At 45.3% G+C, this 21806-nt stretch overlaps 2 protein-coding genes across 2 annotated transcripts in view; one reads left to right on the top strand and one right to left on the bottom strand.

Annotated features, from left to right (window-relative positions):
• ADAM12 (ADAM metallopeptidase domain 12) overlaps positions 1-21806 on the top strand; it is a 346383-nt gene that overhangs the window by 20189 nt on the left and 304388 nt on the right. The window lies entirely within an intron of this gene.
• On the bottom strand, positions 20648-21677 carry LOC123955549 (charged multivesicular body protein 4b). The gene has a single exon (XM_046027702.1). The coding sequence runs from the start codon at positions 21589-21591 to the stop codon at positions 20917-20919; it is 675 nt and encodes a 224-aa protein (XP_045883658.1). The 5' UTR covers positions 21592-21677; the 3' UTR covers positions 20648-20916.

Raw genomic sequence — 21806 nt, 5'->3', positions numbered from 1 at the left:
TTCCACTACCTGAGAATTTAAGAAGGTATCATTTTGCTTTTAATTTCTCATTTCGTTTTGTGATCAGTTCTTGACATCTGCTGAGCCTAGCTCTTTACTCAGCGTGTGGTCGGTATTGCGGGTGGTCCGCAGCAGCGGGGGAGAGAGTGGTTCCTGCGGCTGTTGGGTGAGTGCTCTTCACGTGGCAGAGTTGATGGATGGGGCCACTGAATCTTCCAGAAGCTCACTGGTTTGTTGTTCGCCAGTGCTCTTGGTTGCTGAGAGCGTAGTACAACCTTAACTAGAAACTTTTTCTCCCTTGAGTTCTATGCATTTTTTTTCTCAATGTGTTTTGAAACTCTTAGTATGTTTTGCACCTTGTTAACGTCTGCTTATGTCCTTTCGTCATTACAAAATCCTTCCGTAGCTCATGTAGTAATTCTTTTAGGTCAACTTTGGTGTTCATTCAGCCAACTCAGCTTCCTTATGCTGAGTGATACATATGTATGCATGGAGCATCTTTTTCCATTATATTATTATTATTATTATTATTGTTTTTACTTTCAACCTACCTATTGTATAGTTATACTCAAAGTTCATTTCTTGGAAACTGTAACTAGTTGGTCTCACATTTTAATCCATTCTCAGGGTCCCTTCCTTTAAAATGGAACATTTCATCTAATTACATTTAAACTAATTATTCACATGGGACTTAAATTCATTATCTTTCTATTTCTTTTATACATGCCCAATATAGATTTCCTTTTTCTATTTTCTTTTGGATGGAGTAGATTGATTGATTGATCAATTGATTGATTTATGAGAGCTCTCACATCCGTATATGTGTGCATGGGGGAGGGGGCAGAAGGAGAGGGAGAGAGAGAGTCTCAGGCAGGCTCCACATTCAGCACGGAGCCTGACATGGGCTTGGTCCCACGACCCTGAGATCATGACGTGAGCCAAAATCAAGAGTTGGATGCTTAACCGACTAAGCCGCCCAGGTGCTCAGCTCACGTTTTCAATGGTCGTTGGGGTTTGGGAGTCTAATAAACAGCACGATCTTCCCTTCTTAGATTCAGAGTTCATTGATTGCTCAGGAGCCGAATGTTGGGGATCAAACTATCAGGTATTACGTGGAAGCCGGTGGGAGAATTTGGCTTTTGGCCTGTGGTTGAGTGGGCTTTCTTGCGGAGGGGTCACTACCCTTCCCGCAGGGCAGAGGGCAGCCAGAATGAATGTGCTGCGGGCAGCTCCAAGAAGAGAGGGTGGTCTGGAGGGAACTGAGCCACAGCAGGCCGTTCTGCCTCCCAGTCTCCTGGATCATAGATGTCACGGTCCCTTCCCTGGGGTATAGCCGGGCAGGGAGGGAGGCCAGGCATAAGTTTCTGCTCAGAAGCAAGGACAAGGGGCAGATAGAGGAGCTGGGAAAGGAGACTCTCTTTAAATACCTACTTATGCAGTTGAATTCTCCCCCCTTATGTTTACCAACAGATTATGATTCCTTTTTTACTCTGTCCATTCATATCCAGGGGTCACCTTGTTATTGAGGCGTTTGTCCTCTCTTACTGATTCTGTGTTATGACACTACCCTGTTGTGAGCCATAATTTTGGATGAACAGCATTATCATCCATTTCTCACAAAGGATTTTTAGGTTTTTTTCCACCCCTTGGTTATTTTTCTCTTCTTGTCATTATAAATGGGATCCAATTTTCAATTTTATTTCAGTAATAGTATTTTTGTATTGATTTATATATATACATCCTGGGACTGGCCTGTTTATTAAAATATCTTGCTGGTTTTAGTAGAAGTTCAGTTGATTTCCTTGGGTTTCCTAGGTAACTGATCATATCACCTATAAATAATTTCTGTTACATTTATTTCTCTGAATTTCTTTCTTACTGCTTTCTTGCAGTCTCTCAAATATAAAGAAGTTTCAAAAACTTGTGCAAATAGTAGGAATCCCTCTTATGTTTTGGGCTTTGGTGGAAAGGTCCCCTGGTGTTTTCGGCACTGGTTATGATATTGACTGTGGATTTAAGATGCAGTTTCATTATTTTAAAGAAGAATCTATTTCTCGTTTTCAAATAGGAATTTTTTTAAAAAATCAGCGTTGGATATTGAATTTTATTAACTGCCTTTTAGACAGTGAGGTACCACAACTTTTCCTTTTTTTCCTCTGAATCCTTTGATCTACTGATCCAAATATTCACTGATTTTTTTTAAATTTCTTATTTATTTCTTATTTTTTTATAAACATATAATGTATTTTTATCCCCAGGGGTACAGGTCTGTGTATCACCAGGTTTACACACTTCACAGCACTCACCATAGCACATACCCTCCCCAGTGTCCATAACCCCCCTCCCCCTCTCCCAACCCCCCCCTCCCCCCAGCAACCCTCAGTTTGTTTTGTGAGATTAAGAGTCACTTATGGTTTGTCTTCACTGACTTTTTGATGTAATTATTCATTGATGGATTTCCCAGTAGCAAAACATCCTTACATTTGATGGACGTATCTAACTCTTTCAAGGTGTATCATATTTTTAATATGCTATTGAATTCAACTTCTGCGTGTTCTGATTAAGATTTTTCACATTTAAATTAAGGCAAAGTGGTCTTCCATTGTTTATTGCTACAACAACACTGCTTAATACATTGGCCCCAAATTCAGTGGCTTAAAACCAGGAAGCAAGTATGGAATCTGTGCGTCAGGGATTTACACGGGGCAGTTCTGGTCTTCTGAGGCCTGTTCCTATGTTTGTGGGCGCACTGACTGCTGACGTGGGGATCGGGTTTTGCTCTGAGTCTCTCGCATCCCTCCAGCAGGCTGGCCCAGGCGCCTTCTTGTGGGGCAGGGAGAGGCACAAGAACTGACAATCTCGAATGCTCAGGCCCAGTTCTAACCTCTGCTTGGGTTTGACCCTCTAGCCAAACCCAGAATGGAGGCATGTGGGCTTGGCAAGAGGAGCTGCCGAGCTAAATCTCTGCCCTGGAGTGAGCGGCTCACCGGGGCTCAGACGGGGGAAGTGAAGTATCACTTCAACTGACCATAATCCTCAAGTTTCCTGCGTCCCGCCTGGGACTCTGTGTGTGTGTGTGTGTGTGTGTGTGTGTTTGGGGGCAGTAAAAATAATAAGAGAATAATATGTCTTTGGGCTTTCAAAACTTTCCCTTACCACTCTCTGGGTCGAGCATCTCTATGGAACATGAATCTCTTGCAGATTTTCAGCTACTTACATGGCTATTGGTGATGCTGCTTCTTTATGGAGCCAATTTTGGGAACCTCTTTCCCTGGAAAATCTTCTATCCATGTTTTCAGACTTACTAGTATAAAGAATGTGGAGTACTTGATTATAATTTAAATTCTGTACCTATACATATACCTATTTCTCGGTCTTTACAATCGATCTTTCTCCTTCTTCGGACAGATCAGAGTTTTGGATGTGGATGTGGTCTGTCTGAAGAATTAAGTCTTGGATTTAGTTATTGAATCTATTGCTTTGATTTATGGCTTCTAATTTAGTAATTTCTACTTTTAATTTTTTAGTCCTTCCTCTTATTTTTCACAGTTGGCTTTTTTTTTTTGCTAGCTCATTTATGTTCTATCTTTTGATAATAAACACACTTAAAACCATACATTTGCTTTTTAGTAAATTTTGAAAAGGTCAAAAATTTTAGTAAATTTTTGGCTCCCTCCCTTCTATTTTGATGTGTAGTATTCATTAGACAGAATTTAAAACATTTTCTACCTAAAAAATTGTTCCTTTTCTGCAGAGAATTTCTGTTTGAAGATTGACCTCAGATCTCCGTGGGGCAAATTTTTTCTGAATGTGAATTCCAAGACCGGTGCATTTTTTTTTTTTTCATTTTATTTATTTGACAGAGAAAGAGGAAGCATACATGAACAGGGGAGGGGAGGGGTGCAGAGGGAGAGGCAGAAGCAGACTCCCCACTGAGCAGGGAGCCTAACACGGGACTCGGGGCTCAATCCTAGGACCCTAAGATCATGACCTGAGCCAAAGGCAGATGCTTAACTGACTGAGCCACCAAGGGACCCCAGACCACTGCAAGTTTTAATATAAATATGTGAAAAACTTCCATCTCCTCATGGTGCCACCACCCCGAAATGAAGAGTGTAGATGTAGAATTTCACTAATTGACTATCTTTTTTGAATATTCCACTAAAAAGCAAATTGTCTTATCAGTCGTGACTGGAGATCCTGCCTCTGTTGGTTCCATGCCGCTCACTTCACAAGTAAACATGTTAGAAGGCTTGGACGTGCTGAGTAATTTTCTCCCCCAGAGACTCCTCTGGGCTTTCTTTTTTTAATAGCCAACCAGATTGTTTTCAGCATTAAGCAATTTTTTTCCATTAAGGACCTATTTTTTAAAAAAGTAATTTAAACTGAAATGTTATGCATGTATCAGTGCTAGTAAGGTGCACAGAATACGGGATTTCAGAGATGCATGCAAAACTAGAAACTCACCCAGTTTATGGCCACTACCCTTTCCACCATCCCCTCCCCAGATGCTCAGGGAGTGCCTCCTGTGTGCCTGAGCCCATGTGTGTGTGCAGTCCCTCCTGAATCCTCCCTCCGCCCTCCTCCCAGAACAGAGGACCACTAGTGACTCAAAAGCCAAGGGTTGATGGAGGGCAGGAGGCAGGTGCAATAAAGCAGCCTTAGATGGGACACACTCTGGGGATTTTCCTTTAATAAAAATGACTCCTAAAACCACAATACTACATTCTTGGGACCTCAAAAAATGGGAGGGACAATCCATAAATCTGTCATTTTTCTGATGAGGAAGGTAAGGCTGAAAAGGTCAAACGACTTGTCCAAAGAGAGCTACAGACTAGGGAAGGAGCAGGATTTCACAGAGGCACAGATGATGTATCAATGGAAAATAAGTACATACATGCATATCCTTTTTAAAAACATTTGTTTAATCTCTGTCCCCAACCTGGAGCTCAAACTCATGACCCCAAGATCAAGAGCCACATGCTCCACGGACTGAGACAGTCAGGCGCCCCAGACATCTTTTCCTTTTTTTTTTTTTCCCATTTTATTTATTTTTTCAGCGTAACAGTATTCATTGTTTTTGCACCACACCCAGTGCTCCATGCAAAACGTGCCCTCCCTATTACCCACCACCTGTTCCCCCAACCTCCCACCCCTGACCCTTCAAAACCCTCAGGGTGTTTTTCAGAGTCCATAGTCTCTTATGGTTCGCCTCCCCTTCCAATTTTTTTTTTTTTTAATAAACATATAATGTATTTTTAACTCCAGGAGTACAGGTCTGTGAATCGCCAGGTTTACACACTTCACAGCACTCACGATAGCACTTACCCTCCCCAATGTCCATAGCCCCCTCCCCCTCTCCCAATCCCACCTCCCCCCAGCAACCCCCAGTTTGTTTTGTGAGATTAAGAGTCATTTACGGTTTGTCTCCCTCCCAATCCCATCTTGTTTCATTTATTCTTCTCCTATCCCCCTAACCCCCCATGTTGATTCTCCATGTCCTCATATCAGGGAGATCATATGATAGTTGTCTTTCTCCGATTGACTTATTTCACTAAGCATGATACCCTCTAGTTCCATCCACGTCGTCGCAAATGGCAAGATTTCATTTCTTTTGATGGCTGCATAGTATTCCATTGTGTATATATACCACCTCTTCTTTATCCATTCATCTGTTGATGGACATCTAGGTTCTTTCCATAGCTTGGCTATTGTAGACATTGCTGCTATAAACATTCGGGTACACGTGCCCCTTCGGATCACTATGTTTGTATCTTTAGGGTAAATACCCAGTAGTGCAATTGCTGGGTCATAGGGTAGTTCTATTTTCAACATTTTGAGGAACCTCCATGCTGTTTTCCAGAGTGGTTGCACCAGCTTGCATTCCCACCAACAGTGGAGGAGGGTTCCCCTTTCTCCGCATCCTCACCAGCATCTGTCATTTCCTGACTTGTTAATTTTAGCCATTCTGACTGGTGTGAGGTGATATCTCATTGTGGTTTTGATTTGTATTTCCCTGATGCCGAGTGACGTGGAGCACTTTTTCATGTGTCTGTTGGCCATCTGGATGTCTTCTTTGCAGAAATGTCTGTTCATGTCCTCTGCCCATTTCTTGATTGGATTGTTTGTTCTTTGGGTGTTGAGTTTGCTAAGTTCCTTATAGATTTTGGATACTAGCCCTTTATCTGATATGTCGTTTGCAAATATCTTCTCCCATTCTGTCAGTTGTCTTTTGGTTTTGTTAACTGTTTCCTTTGCTGTGCAAAAGCTTTTGACCTTGATGAAATTCCAATAGTTCATTTTTGCCCTTGTTTCCCTTGCCTTTGCCATTGTTCCTAGGAAGATGTTGCTACGGCTGAGGTCGAAGAGGTTGCTGCCTGCATTCTCCTCAAGGATTTTGATGGATTCCTTTCTCACATTGAGGTCCTTCATCCATTTGGAGTCTATTTTCGTGTGTGGTGTAAGGAAGTGGTCCAATTTCATTTTTCTGCATGTGGCTGTCCAATTTTCCCAGCACCATTTATTGAAGAGGCTGTCTTTTTTCCATTGGACATTCTTTCGTGCTTTGTCGAAGATTAGTTGACCATAGAGTTGAGGGTTGATTTCTGGGCTCTCTATTCTGTTCCACTGATCTATGTATCTGTTTTTGTGCCAGTACCATGCTGTCTTGATGATGACAGCTTTGTAATAGAGCTTGAAGTCCGGAATTGTGATGCCACCAACTTTGGCTTTGTTCTTCAATATTCCTTTGGCTATTCGAGGTCTTTTCTGGTTCCATATAAATTTTAGGATTATTTGTTCCATTTCTTTGAAAAAAATGGATGGTATTTTGATAGGGATTGGAGACTAAACAGCATCCTTCTAAAGAATGAATGGGTCCACCAGGAAATTAAAGAAGAATTGAAAAAATTCATGGAAACAAATGATAATGAAAACACAACAGTTCAAAATCTGTGGGACACAGCAAAGGCAGTCCTGAGAGGAAAATATATAGCGGTACAAGCCTTTCTCAAGAAACAAGAAAGGTCTCAAGTACACAACCTAACCCTACATGTAAAGGAGCTGGAGAAAGAACAAGAAAGAAACCCTAAACCCAGCAGAGGAAGAGAAATCATAAAGATCAGAGCAGAAATCAATGAAATAGAAACCAAAAAAACAATAGAAAAAAATCAATGAAACTAGGAGCTGGTTCTTTGAAAGAATCAATAAGATTGATAAACCCCTGGCCAGACTCATCAAAAAGAAAAGAGAAAGGACCCAAATAAATAAAATCATGAATGAAAGAGGAGAGATCACAACTAACACCAAAGAAATACAGACAATTATAAGAACATACTATGAGCAACTCTACGCCAACAAACTGGACAATCTGAAAGAAATGGATGCATTCCTAGAGACATATAAACTACCACAACTGAACCAGGAAGAAATAGAAAACCTGAACAGGCCCATAACCAGTAAGGAGATTGAAACAGTCATCAAAAATCTCCAAACAAACAAAAGCCCTGGGCCAGATGGCTTCCCAGGGGAATTCTACCAAACATTTAAAGAAGAACTAATTCCTATTCTCCTGAAACTGTTCCAAAAAATAGAAACGGAAGGAAAACTTCCAAACTCATTTTATGAGGCCAGCATCACCTTGATCCCCAAACCAGACAAGGATCTCACCAAAAAAGAGAACTACAGACCAATATCCTTGATGAACACAGACGCAAAAATTCTCGCCAAAATACTAGCCAATAGGATTCAACAGTACATTAAAAGGATTATTCACCACGATCAAGTGGGATTTATTCCAGGGCTGCAGGGTTGGTTCAACATCCGCAAATCAATCAATGTGATAGAACACATTAATAAAAGAAAGAACAAGAACCATATGATACTCTCAATAGATGCTGAAAAAGCATTTGACAAAGTACAGCATCCCTTCCTGATCAAAACTCTCCAAAGTGTAGGGATAGAGGGCACATACCTCAATATTATCAAAGCCATCTATGAAAAACCCACCGCAAATATCATTCTCAATGGAGAGAAACTGAAAGCTTTTCCTCTAAGGTCAGGAACACGGCGGGTATGTCCATTATCACCACTGCTATTCAACATAGTACTAGAAGTCCTAGCCTCAGCAATCAGACAACAAAAAGAAATTAAAGGCATCCAAATTGGTAAAGAAGAAGTCAAACTATCACTCTTCGCAGATGATATGATACTATATGTGGAAAACCCAAAAGACTCCACTCCAAAACTGCTAGAACTTGTACAGGAATTCAGTAAAGTGTCAGGATATAAAATCAATGCACAGAAATCAGTTGCATTTCTGTACACCAACAACAAGACAGAAGAAAGAGAAATTAAGGAGTCAATCCCATTTACAATTGTACCCAAAACTATAAGATACCTAGGAATAAACCTAACCAAAGAGGCTAAGAATCTATACGCAGAAAATTATAAAGTACTCATGAAAGAAATTGAGGAAGACACAAAGAAATGGAAAAATGTTCCATGCTCCTGGATTGGAAGAATAAATATTGTGAAAATGTCCATGCTACCTAAAGCAATCTACACATTTAATGACATCTTTTCCTTTTAAAGAAGGTTTTTTTTTTTAAATCAGTATAAAAATTATTTAAAATATGTCATCTCAGATTTACATAGACTACCTTCCTTTGATACTACATTTAGGCATGCAGAATGTGCTGTGCACGTGAGTCCCCTGGCTGGGCTTAACAATATTCTGTAGACTTGCAAAGGGACATTATCCCTGGGGAGTGTGTTTCCCAAGTAAGGGCAGCTGGAAGCCTAGGGCTGGCCGTCCCAGAGCAGTCAACCGTCACAGAAGGCAGTTTCCAAATCTTTTTAGGAACTCTGGGTACGTTATGAAATCTCCCGAAAGATATATGAGCAGGGTCGGGCTCGAGCTGGGTTCCATTACCTTTGCCCATTCAAGCATTGGTTAGCTTTAGAACTCAAGCATGTGGGGCACCTGGGTGGCTCAGTGGGTTAAAGCCTCTGCCTTCGGCTCAGGTCATGATCCCAGGGTCCTGGGATCGAGCCCCACATCGGGCTCTCTGCTCCACGGGGAGCCTGCTTCCTCCTCTCTCTCTGCCTGCCTCTCTGCCTAGTTGTGATTTCTCTCTGTCAAATAAATAAAATATTAAAAAAAAAATAGAACTCAAGCATATCTGTTCAGTTCATTTAGCTACCAGAGGCCCTCCTAGAACTTGGTTCTTTAGTAAACAGGTTGAGGTTCTCTACAGAGGAAGTGAAAAGCATGACATGCTAATGTAGCCACAGTGTCTGCCCCGTTTCATCATCCATGTGACTACTTACTACGTAGGCTGCTTTCTCAGCCCGGGATGCTGTTCTGCATGCCTCCCGTTTTGTGCCTGTGAACCTCTGTCCCTTGGGACAGCTCCTTGACTACTGTCCTCCGTCCAGTTCTTTTCTTCAGGCTGAGGTAGGCACTGTCCCTGGGTGCTCCGCCATCTTGTTCTGGCACCACTGTCTGCCCCACTTCATGCTGTGAAGTCTTTCAGAGTTGGACTTGGGGCCTTCGACTCTCATCCCCAAGGGCTTGCAACATGGCCGGTGCTCTGTAAAGGCTGGCGGATTCAGTAATGGCTTCGTGAAGTTGTGAGCTCATTGGTGTTGGAGTTTATGTCTCATACTTCTTTCCTTATTAGGTATTGCTTCCATGTGAACATAGGGAGTGGGTGATAATTCCCTCTCAATCTATGGGCTGTATTGTGTGTGTGGATATGCTCAAATGTCTCATGGATGAAAAGATAGATGTTCTGGAGTAGTAGAGCGAAGCCAGCTTTGATCATAGTAGAGATCACCAAATAGGGACGTTCCTATCCTAAGAGGAGACTTTATGCTTTGATTTTAGAGTGGTGGTCAAGGATTATTGATTCAAAGCCAGGGTCTCTGAGACTGCTGATCTACCAGATGGCCTGCATTGGAATCATCCATGGAGCTCGTTACGAACTCAGATTCATACCCCACTTGGTACCGTACCCTGAATCAGGATCTCATCTCTGCTGGGGTCGGGGCCTGCTTGTTTATCGAGCTGCTTCAGTAGTTCAGCACATAGCAGTGTGGACCAGCTGTGGTCTAAGCAGTCCGTCACTACCAAGTTCCCCAACTTGGCATTGACAACACCATGACTTTTCCGCGTGTGGATCTCACCTGTGTCGTCATTTACTTAGTAACATCTTTTCTTAATTTATCCTACATTTCCCTTTAAGTCAGAATATACACATTCTGCTTCAATTTATTTAAGGAGGAAAGTGGACTTCCATGTTATAAATGGAAGGCTGGTGTCACTTGTCACAAAGATATAGAAACAAATAGTAGGAAAACACAGCAGGGTGATTACATTGCTCCCAGCCACTGGCCCCTGTCGATGTCCCCGAGCGAGAGCCCTGCTCCCTTTATGCAGAGGGTTGGTCAGCAGAAGGATGGGGCAGTGTTAGGTCTATTATACCAAACAGATGCTGCCCCAATTAAAAGACTTGGAAGGGGTCTGGGAAGGGAATACCATGTCCCCTGTGGTCAGTGTCCTGTCTGAGAGCATTTTGCCCCCAGCCAGACGTGGTGCTGATGTGCCAGGGTCCTGAGACACTAGAGGTCTGAGTTCCTTCAGTGAAGATCCCAGAATAATTTGGTGACCCTTTATCTAGAGGAGAGGGTAGAAAGACCAGAGCCTTCCAGTGGCATTTTCCCTCTGGACCCAAACTGTTAGCCAGGCCATTTTCATACATCTCAGTGACAACTTCTGGACCTCATCTCTTCTATTATATCTGTTCAACACACTTATTTAGCGTGTGGTGGGTCCTGGGGGTTGGGAGTTGGGGCTCAGAGTAAAAGTTCTATTAAGAGGTCATCTCCCGGGGCGCCTGGGTGGCTCAGTGGATTAAAGCCTTTGCCTTTAGCTCAGGTCATGATCCCAGGACCCTGGGATCGAGCCCCATGTTGGGCTCTCTGCTCGGCAGGGAGCCTTCTTCCCTTCCAGTCTCTCTCTCTCTCTCTCTCTGTGCCTCTCTACCTACTTGTGATCTATCAAATAAATAAATAAAATCTTAAAAAAAAAAGAGGCCATCTCCCATATGGCATGGTGATGCCCACATGCCTGTGTATGGAAGACCATACACAATGCCCAGAGGGGCGGGGGGGGGGGGCTCGTGGGAGGCTCTGGGCAGCTCTCTGGGTGGGACAGAGATCTGTTGTACCTCGAGGGAGCAGAGTGATTTCTAGAGAGGCAGAAAACTGGCCTGGGCGTCAATTTGAAGAGCCTGTTGACTGTGGTCAGGGGTGGTAGAGGGCAGAGCTGGCAGGAGGGCTGGTTACAACCGGGCCACACTTGGGGAGGTCTGAGTCAGAGTCATGCAGGAAACCTGAAACTGGAAGGGAGACCAGAGGACAGACTGAGAGGTCAGGGTGCTCAGGTTGCTCGGCACCAGCTTCTGCTGAGAGTGGGGCCTGGATCTCAGGATGCACCTTGCCACAGCCTAGCTTCTGCTGAAAGCCTGCCCACTGCCTGCCTCCCAGCCCTGCTTTGGCTAACTGAAGCCCCTAATTTGGGCATATCCTACAGAGGGGGAGTGTGGGATCAAGAGCCCTGAGCCTTAGGTGACCAGGGCAGGTGAAGCCCCAGATTTGAGCCAGTCCTCTGCTACCTGCCAGGGGGGTGAGCTCTGGCAAGGCACCTGGTTTCTCCAGGGCTCACTTCCCACCCGTCCTGTTCCCATTCCTGCTCCTGGGGAGAACAGGGTGCATACAACCCACCATGCAGTCTGTGTTGTGTAAAGCACTTTGTGAGCTCCTGGGAGTTGTTGGCTACCAAACTGCCACCAAGGACTCTCCCGCTCCTTCCTGCACCCAAGCCACTGTGCAATGTCCTCCAAGAAAAGCGCACAGTCAGGACCTGGGGAAGCGGCTTCCTAAAATTCTGGTCACCTTGTGGGGCCAGATGAGCCTCGTGGTGGGGATGAGCCCGCAAGCAGGTGTTCCTGTCCCCCCCTCCCTCTCTCAGAGTCTGCCCTCTAGAGCCCTAGGATGTGCGCGTGCAAACGTGTGTGCGTAGGGGCGCCTGGGTGGCTCAGTGGGTTAGGCCGCTGCCTTCAGCTCAGGTCATGATCTCGGGGTCCTGGGATCGAGTCCCGCGTCGGGCTCTCTGCTCAGCGGAGAGCCTGCTTCCCTTCCTCTCTCTCTGCCTGCCTCTCTTGTGATTTCTCTCTGTCAAATAAATAAATCTTTAAAAAAAAACAAAAAAAAACAAAACAAAAAACGTGTGTGCGTATATGTGCCTGCCTGCATGTTGGGAGGAGCGTTTCTCTCCCCGTGGCTCTGATTTCTACTAATACTGTCAAGTTAAAAAACATAAATTGTGTCATTTCCTCAGAAAATCGATGTGATGACTTCCTTGCTCCCCACCCAGCCCTCATCAGAAAGCAATCTGCGGGCAAAGTTAGGAGAATTTCAGCAGGTGCCAGCGTGGGGACTGGGCTTGCTGACAGTTTCCGTGTTTCCATTTTACTCTTGGGAGCAGAGAGGGTACTGGAGTATTTACAAGGACACCCTGGCCAGCCAGTGGCGAAAAGGGTCTGCTGCCCAATGGATGGAAGCTGGGTCTCTAGCTACCACACAGGCAGAGGAAAACTGAAAATGATGAAGACAAGAAAGTCTACAAACATGTGGCTGTTTGATGCTGAAGACAAAATTTTTGTCTTTCCATAGTTTTCAGTTCTATCTAGAAATCGGTCGTAAGGAAAAGCCACTTAGGGCCGGCCAGTACACCTGAGCTCGTTCTCCGGCCTGGAAAGCCATTATGCTAAGTCTTTCTGCCTTGGGACAGCAGGAGCAAACACCCTGCATGCCCTGTTAGAGAGGAGACCGTCAAACGTTTTCCTAGATGGAGCACATACTCAGAACTTTTAAAACGTGAGCTAAGCGTCCTTGGTAAGTTTCATCCTGAAGCTGGAGCTTCAGAGAGCAGCTCCCTCTTTGTGTAAGGAATTACGCAAATATTTAGCTTACTGTGGATGTGTGTGGATTCTGCTCCCTTCTAACAATTGCATACTAAAGCAGACATCTCTGGCAGACGCCCCTCATACACTTAGCTTTCTTTAACATATTTAAAAAGCAAATAATTTTGGTATTGTGGTCTGCTGCAGACATTATTTGTAGTTTAGCCAGGATATGATCTGAGAACTGAAAAGCTCTCTAGGTATTACATCCGTATATAAACCATGTGTGAGAAAGATATAAATTCAGTTTTGAAATATTTGTTAGACTGCTTTTGGCTTTCAGTCCGTGCCAGACATGTGCTTCGGTGATGGATGGAGTCATGCGGACCCCTGAATGAAACTCTTTATTGTGTATAGATTTTGTCTCCCAGCAGCTGGGTTACACAAGCTGCGAGATTAAGAGGATCCAGTTACTGAAGAGGTGTGCTCTTGAGTGAGCGTCCCATCTCTCTTCCCCTTTGAAATATGGCACCTGGCTTACTTGGTCCCAGTTCTGTGCCCCAGTAAATATGGTCGCCCACTCTGACTTGATGGACAATAATGACGTTCCAGGAATTCTCGCGTTCACCTCAATTCCTGAAGCTAGAATGTGCTCCTACGAATTGATTGAAATGTTTTGGCTTTGTGGGCCAGCGAGCTATTCGAGGAACCTGGATCTGAGGCTGCCGGGTAAAACAGAGGACGCCCAGCTCAGTCTGAGTTTCCGATCAGGGTCGCGTTATATTGCAGGGGACGCCCTTCTATTGAAGACTGCTGTTGTTTATCTGAGATTCAGATTGAGCTGGACGTCATGGTTTTGTTTCCTATATCTGGCAGCACTACACGGATCCTGATTTATTGTCTGTTCTCATAAACAGAGACTGTCAAAGAAAATTCCTCAGTGATGAAGGTTTTGTGAGTTTGAAATTCCGAGGGGAAGAGAGATGGGAGAAGCGTTTGTCTGTCCATAGCGTAAACATCAGAACGTCTGTGGGAACAAAGTCTAAGAGCGGACCAGTAGAGCACATCGGCTCACTTGTGATTGGACCTGAGGTAGCATCTTTTTCTCCTGAGAGACATCCACGTCCTCACAGGTCCCCCCTCTGCGGCCGAGGCACACCTGGGCCGTGGTCCTTGCCTCCCTCCCACCCTGCGCGTGTGAGTGCCCTGAGCGTACCTGTCCGAAGCCTGCCGCATCCTGGACCATGTCAACCGCAGCCCGTTTCCCGCTGCCACTCAGATCGCTCTCGCAGGCGCTCGGCTTCCCAGCCTTCTTCACGGGACCTCGTGCCCTCTGAGGGCAGAAGCAAGTTGGAACGAAGGGGACAACCCGCAGGGCAGAAGCTGATGGGAAACCAACCCTCAGAGCAGCCACTTCCCTTCCTTTCTTCCCTCCCAAATGGTGACTTCCGTTGGAGCTCAGCCACGGACGAGGTGTTAAGTCAAAGGCTTTCTCTCCACAAGTCATCTCCTATGGCTTCCTTGGCTCTCCCGGGGGTTCACTTTCGTGTACTCTGTTATGTGCGTTAGAAGGGTCCCCGGAAGGCAGAGGCTGCCTGTGGTCTTGAGCCACGTGGAACCTACACCACCTCCCGGCCGCTCCTGAGCCACAGAGCGGGATCCCCCAGTGGAGGGGGACACCTCCCCCAGACACCTCCATGCTTGGGGAAGATGCTGGTTGACTCAGGTATTATTTGGTAGCTTGTTCATTTTAGAAATAAGCCTGTTTAATATTCTTAGCACATAACATTTCATAGAAATAAATTCGGTCAAAAATGGGCAAAAGAGAGGGAATCAAAATCACCGAATTAAGAAATGAAAACGACGGATACAAATACGAAAATGTTTAACTTCAGGGACAAATGCACATTAAAACAACAAGGAAATGTGTGGGGTTTTTTTTTCTTTACAAATGCTCAAATTTTATTTATTTGAGAGAGAGAGAGAGAGAGAGAGCGAGCAAGTGGGGGGGCAGTGGGAGAGGGAGAAGCAGACCCCCACTGAGCCGGGAGCTCAACGTGGGGCTCTATCCCCGGAGCCTGAGGTCATGACCTGAACTGAAATCAAGAGTTGGGTGTCCAGTCCACTGAGCCATCCAGGCATCCCGCAAATGCTCAGATATTTTTGAGAGGGCTTTTCTCCGAACTTTTGGCCTCTGAGAACTTTTGGCTATGATTGGCTACTGAGATGTCGACCTGCCAGAGCCTGGTCCTGCTGAATGGACAGAAAACAGTCATGCTTCATATTCAGCAAAGGGCAGGAGAGGGCCCGGCCCACTCCCTGCCCGTTCTCCCCTGCCCCCAGCATTCCATAGAGCAGGGAGGCCATGGAACCTCATGCCTCCTCTTGTGGATGCCACTGGGCTCCCCTGTGTGACCAGCCAGGAGAGGGAAAGACAGGGCAAGCTCCGGGTAGTGACTGTGGCCCCTCTCAGCGATGGCACTTGGACGGCTTATCAGCGCTAATTTTATAGAGGATTAAGAATCCATTTAAAACAATTAATGCAGCGCTGGCATGAATTTCAAAGCAGGACAATGACACTCGGCCCACAAAAGCACTTGCTCTGGTGAGGTGCGTGTTGGCTGGCACGGTACTGGCCAGTTCTGTTGTCTCATGGGGCTAGATCAGAGTAAAGATTTGTATTATTGAGAGGAAATTGTTTAAAAGTTCCTGACCGGGACAAAAACTGAGACTGAAAATGTGTCTAATTGAAGTTACTAAAAGTGCTCCCAAGTCATTCTGTGTACCTAATAAATATTTATCAAATCTCAGAGAAGTGAAATATCTCTGAACGCAGGACTCTAACCCTGTGTTGTAATAGTTTTGTTTATCCTGTTGGGGACTGTTGATGTTAGGATTCCCATTGGGGTCCCTCCAATTCAACCAGCAAAGTCAACACGTAGAATATTAATAGTTGTAAAATACTCCCTGCCCCTGCCTCCAGAGAGCCACGCTTCCCCCTGGGCAGGTGCGCCCTAGCTAATTCCCATTATCCCCCATCCTGACTTCCTCCAGGTACCACCTTGAAGCCAAGGCCCCCAGTCTTGCCCTGTTCCCACCCCCAAACCGCCGGAGCCACAGGAGTCCCCACGTTGAGTGTCCGGCAGCTAGAGAAGGGGGAGGAAATGCTCTGTAGTAGGGGCATGAGGCATAGGTTATGCCCCTGGTGTTGCATTCTGGATTTCTGAATATATTTCCGCATAAACACACATGGGGTATCAGGTCCATAAACTGTTATCTGAGTTAAAACTCAAAGTGGGTTTTTCTCATAAGGAAGATGATGTGTCCAAATGGTGGCAGGAGGGTCATCTATGCTATGAGTTTCAAGGTTTGGGAGCTAGCCTTCAGGGGCTCCTGCAGTCCGTAGAGTCAAGGTCAAGTAATCGGCCTACGCCTGCTTCCTTTGGGTGTGCAGCTCACCTGCTGAGTCCAGCTCTCCCTCGGGGAGCATGGCAGGTACACACCCTTCAGTGGAAAAGGAAATACCTGGCTTTCATGATCACAGTTTCTATTATGGTTCCTCAGTTCTCTGTTCTGATCTTAATTTGGCTTTTCAAGGAAGAGTTCCTGCTGGGAAGATAATGAACAAAATGCTTTAGATGAGGGTTCTGGTTGACTTGCCAGTTCTTTCTCATTAAAAATAAGTAAATCTGGCTTATAAATAAGACACACGTGGGTTTGGTTCTGTGCACCGAACTGCCAGGGACCAGACATCGCTGGGTGAGCTAAAAATCACCTCTCAGAACCTCTGCGCTGAGAACCAAGCGCCAGCTTCCTCCCTTATGTCATTATGATCACAACAAGGCTGTTGGAACTTTTCATTTGTTTGGTAATAATTCACTAAATAAATACATGTCGCGGGGCGCCTGGGTGGCTCAGTGGGTTAAAGCCTCTGCCTACGGCTCAGGTCATGATCCCAGGCTCCTGGGATCGAGCCCCACATCGGGCTCTCTGCTCCGCGGGGAGCCTGCTTCCTCCTCTCTCTCTGTCTGCCTCTCTGCCTAGTTGTGATTTCTCTCTGTCAAATAAATAAAATGTTAAAAAAATAAATAAATACATGTCGCACACGAGGCTGTAACAGCGAATTTCATAGACAAAGTCCCTACTTCTTCTGGGGGGTGGAGAGGTGGGGACGGACAATAGAACGAGTAAGATGAGGTGGCCAGGGGATGGAGTTCTAGGACTTTAGGACACAGGGAAGGATTCCATCGTACTCCATGCATCTCCAGGCCCAAGGGACTGTTCCTGTATCGCGCAATGCAGCTGGAGCACAGACCCAAGAACTTAGCTGTGGGGACTGGCCTCCTGGCTTCTTGATTTGCTTGATTGTGGGCTTCATTTCTCTGGACCTCTTTTGTCATGTATTAAATGAGGATAAACTTCATGGGGTATAGTGAAGTTTAAACAAGTTAAACTTTCAAAGAGTTTGAGTGGGGCTTGGTGTGTGGCCGTCGTTCAGTTAGTGATCACCATCGTGATCGATATGTGCTTATTGATTATATCAGCCATAATAATCATAATCACATCATAATCATAATCTTTTTTCAGTACAGTTATTTTAGTCTTTAAAAGAGACAAGTGTCTAACATGCGGCTTACGCATACAACAATTCTGCATGAACACCAAAAGTCGGTTACACAACACTTTTAGAAACACATTGGTTATTTCCAAACAGCAGAATGGTAGTGATCTACAACTACAGTTTAAGGCATATCAGCATATTTTAAAATTAAGAAATAGACAAATTCTAAAGCAACACTGTGTTTTGGGCCTATGAATGGTTCTCGTTTTTCCATTCTTCTCCAGCCTTCATACTCTCCACTCTCATAAAGAGAATGTCTCTAATATGGATGATTTACTCTGCCTACGACCCTACTCTAGAATGTCTTCCCATTGCACTCCATATCCAGACTCTGCCTTGGAGGATGCGCCGTGAGCCAGGCCTTCTTTACCCCCGTGCTTCTGCTCATAGCTCTGTCCGTCCCAGTCACCCACTTCACTGTAGCCATACTGACTGCCGTACTCACTGTAGCCTTAGGACATTTACACTGTGTTCTCTTGACGGAAAACAATGCTGTAGGGTTGTGCTCTTCTCAGATGGACCCCTCCTTTAAGACTGGAAGAGGGAGAACCTGCAGGTTCTGAGGCTGTGGAGAAGGATCCAATGAAGAAGTAAGAGAGTTTTCAGAAAACAAAAGAGGCAAAACCAAAGCACCAATAAAAGCTCCTTGGAGCTGTTGACCATAGGCCAGAAGACAAGGACTGTGCCAGATCTCACCCAGCCAAGTGACCAGGTGACTTAAGGAGCAGGGAACGGTGGTGGCATTAGCAAGACAAGTGTGTCACAGAATGCTCTGCTCTCTGGCCGGGGGATGGAATGAAACCTTTGATTTTTGTACATGCTGAGTCTGAGGTGATCGTGGTGACAAGACATAGGAATTAAAATGCCCAGTAGGTGTTGTAATATAGACTGCTCTTGGGTGAGTGCGCCAGATGGGAAAATATTGATTTGGGCAACATCAGCGTAATGTTAATGAGTTCTGTGGGGGACAGTCAGAGTAGAGAGGGAAGATGACCCCGAGCTGGGACTTGGGGGGCTATTCAATCCCTCAGGGAGAGAAGGTCAGAGAAAGGGGGATGAGTGGAACAAGGCAAGACCTGGTCAGAGAATGGTCAGGTGCTGCTGAACCAGAGTTCAGAATTAGGAAGGGAAATAATGTACTTTGTGTTCTGCAGAAGGCAGAACCCCAGAGGTAGGCTTGGAGCAAGTAGATCAGGGGACTCAAGGCCAGGGCTGGGCCTTGTGGCTCTAAGATGTTCGTTGTTCACTGTCCCAACTAGCAGAAGTTGGTCACTGGTGACAAATGGTGTACCAAGGATGTTAGAGATTGCCCTCAGACGGAACTGAGGGCAAGTGTGAGCTTCTAGTAGGGGAAAGTGACCACTCCCTCACTGTTGTGTACTTTCATTTGCTAAATTTATAATAGTGAGTGAAATAAATTCATTTTTATTCTTGTCCTTTTGCTGTTAACTTTCAATAATGGCACCTGGAGTATAGATTTTAATCATTGGTTCTATTTTTTCCCCCTTATATAATTTTTTTACAAGGCAAATTTTGGAAAACTCTGACCCGACTCCAACCCCCAAGAGTAATCAAATGAATTCCTGTAGCAGGACTTGGTCCCAGTTGCGAAGGGCAAAGTGACAAAATGTATTTGAAATGCAAAGTGCTTGGGTTTTGTCATAAATTCTGCCATTCCTTGTTAGGCAACATTAAGAATAACCCATATAATCCATAATTCAGTCTGACCATTTGTAAAATGGTCCTTGCATTAGCTTCTACTTTCCACTGACCAGCAAAGGGTATAAAAATAAGTTAATGTTGTAAATGATTTTGCTCCCTGCAAACAGATACACTACGGGCATGGAGAATTACTTTTCTGTGTAGTAGAGACAATGGATGCTTGGGCTATGAATCCATTTGAAACATTTATGAGAAGCCATAACCAGCTTTCTTTGAGTTTGGAAATGACACATAAAACATCTTTTCAAAATTGTAATTGTTCCATAGTGCTTGATTGCTTTTATTTCCAAATGGGCTCTGTCCTCTGGCATGCCCGAGTCTGGTATCTGTGGTGCCAGGAAAGCCGGTAAGAAAAAGTAAAACATTCAAGCAGTTGGTTTGTTATCACGAGTCCAAATGATTGATATTTTTTTAAGTTTATTTTTTATTCATCATAAAAGTTTATCCATCATAAAAACAATACATGCTGAGTATAGAAAAATCAGAGATACATACAAACATAAAGAAGAAAAACAATGCTTTCATAGCCCCGACACTCGGAAAAACCTGGAAGAGCATTTTCGTGTATTTCTTTCCAAACACTGATTCTAAAAAATCTAAGCTAAATGACACCCAAGGACACTTTACATCCATGATCTCACTTGGGCCTCCTGCCAGCCTTGTGCAGTAGATGACGGTCCCATAACCTCAGGACACAGAAGGAATCAGAGTCAAGCAGGAGGAATTTGCCCAAGATCATCCAAACATGACCTGTGATGGGTGTGGGATGTGTCTTCTGACTCGACACCGTGGCTCCTTCCTTCCTTCGTCTTGATAATTCGTCCTGCCGCGTGGATAAGTAAAACATTAGGCTCTGAGAGGATCTGGTTCTGTTTCGACATCCTTTTATTGAACTATTTATGTGACTGTCACTTGGTGTCACTTTCCTAAGCCAACTTCTTACTTCTGTACTCCCCCAGAGCCTTGGAGCCAATGATCCAAAAATGTTGAAGTGTTTACAGCAATTTGTTGTTTCTTTGTCCTCTAGAGTATCTGGGGGCACGTAGGGGGCCTTTCAATTGCCGGGGGATCCACCACTCTCTCACACCTCTGCCTTTTCCTGCTCTAGAAAACCGTATCACTTACTTGATGCTTTGCACTTGACTGCCGTCTCCCTGTCTTTTCTTCCACCTGAATAAAGAGCAACGAGAGCAGAGAGAGGCAAGCCCTCCAGTTTGCGGGTGTTTGGAGCCGTCCGTGGTCACCGGCCATCTCCGAGCTTTGGATACTAAATTGCTCCACAATGATATTGCTCCTCCAAGATTCAGATTAAGTTTTTTTTTTTTTTTTTGGATTTGCAAATACAGTTTATTTTACAGAAATTCAACATTATAAACAGCAGGCACCTCCCACCCTACCCACCCGCCCCCCTCCCCTTTCCCCGTCCCGCTGGGTGCAGACCATGCTATGCAGAGAGTGAGCAGTGACGCGGCCCTACTGCTTTGGAGGGAGACTCAGGAGCGATGGAACCTGCCTGCACCATGTCCTGCCTGCCCCGCACACGCACATGCCTGCCCGCTGCACAGGCCACCAGAGTCTGTCTGGGCCCAGCTTGCACTGGACCAGTTAAATGGATCCAGCCCAATTCTCCAATTCCTTCATGTCATCCTCTTCCTCTTCCTTCTTCTTGGTGGGCTTTGATGGTAAGGTTATAGAGGGAACATTTGGTAGAGGGACTGTTTCGGGTCCACTGATTTCCAGCAAATTCTTGTCTAGTTCCTCCTGTTCTAGTTCTTCTAACTCTGCCATGAGCTCATCCTCATCAAACTCTTCTCCAAATCCTACAGGTTTTGAAATAGCTGTTGAAATCTCCTCTGCAAGTTCTTGCTGGTCAGCAATATCCTGCATTAACTCATCAACTTTATCGATGTCCATGTTGTCGTGGGCAGCCTTCATGGCCTTAGCAGCATAGCCCATGTTCTTGAGCACCTCGGTGTTGGTATTGGCATTCTCCAGGGCCTCCCGCTGAAACTCGATGGTGGATAGTGTGCCGTCGATCTGAGCCAGCTGCTTTTCATACCTCTTCTTGCGCTTCAGTGCCTGGAGGGCCGCGCGCTTGTTTTTGGTGCCGTGCTTCTTGGCGGCGGTCAGCTCCTGCTCGATCTTAGTTTCCAGAAATTCCTGCTTCTTACTTAGCATTTCCTCCGTGTCCCGCAGCCGCTGGATGGCATCCTGAGGGGTCGGACCGCCCTTGCCGGCCTTACCCCCTCCTGCCCCGAACAGTTTTCCGAACACCGACATGGTGGCTGCTCGCCGCGCCGGCCTGCGCCGCCCGCTCCGGCTCGGCTCGGCTCCAGCGCCCGCTCCCGGCCCGCCGCTCCCTGCCGCCGCAGTCAGATTAAGTTTTAAAAGTGATTATTAATAGACTTTAAAGGATAGTTATAGATGTATAAGAAAATTGAGAAGAAAATAGAGATCGTTTCCATATTCCTGACACCCAGTTTCCCTTGTTGTTA

This window comes from Meles meles, chromosome 13, assembly GCF_922984935.1.
Source record: "Meles meles chromosome 13, mMelMel3.1 paternal haplotype, whole genome shotgun sequence".
Classification (NCBI taxonomy): domain Eukaryota; kingdom Metazoa; phylum Chordata; class Mammalia; order Carnivora; family Mustelidae; genus Meles; species Meles meles.
This window is presented reverse-complemented; position numbering and strand designations above follow the sequence as displayed.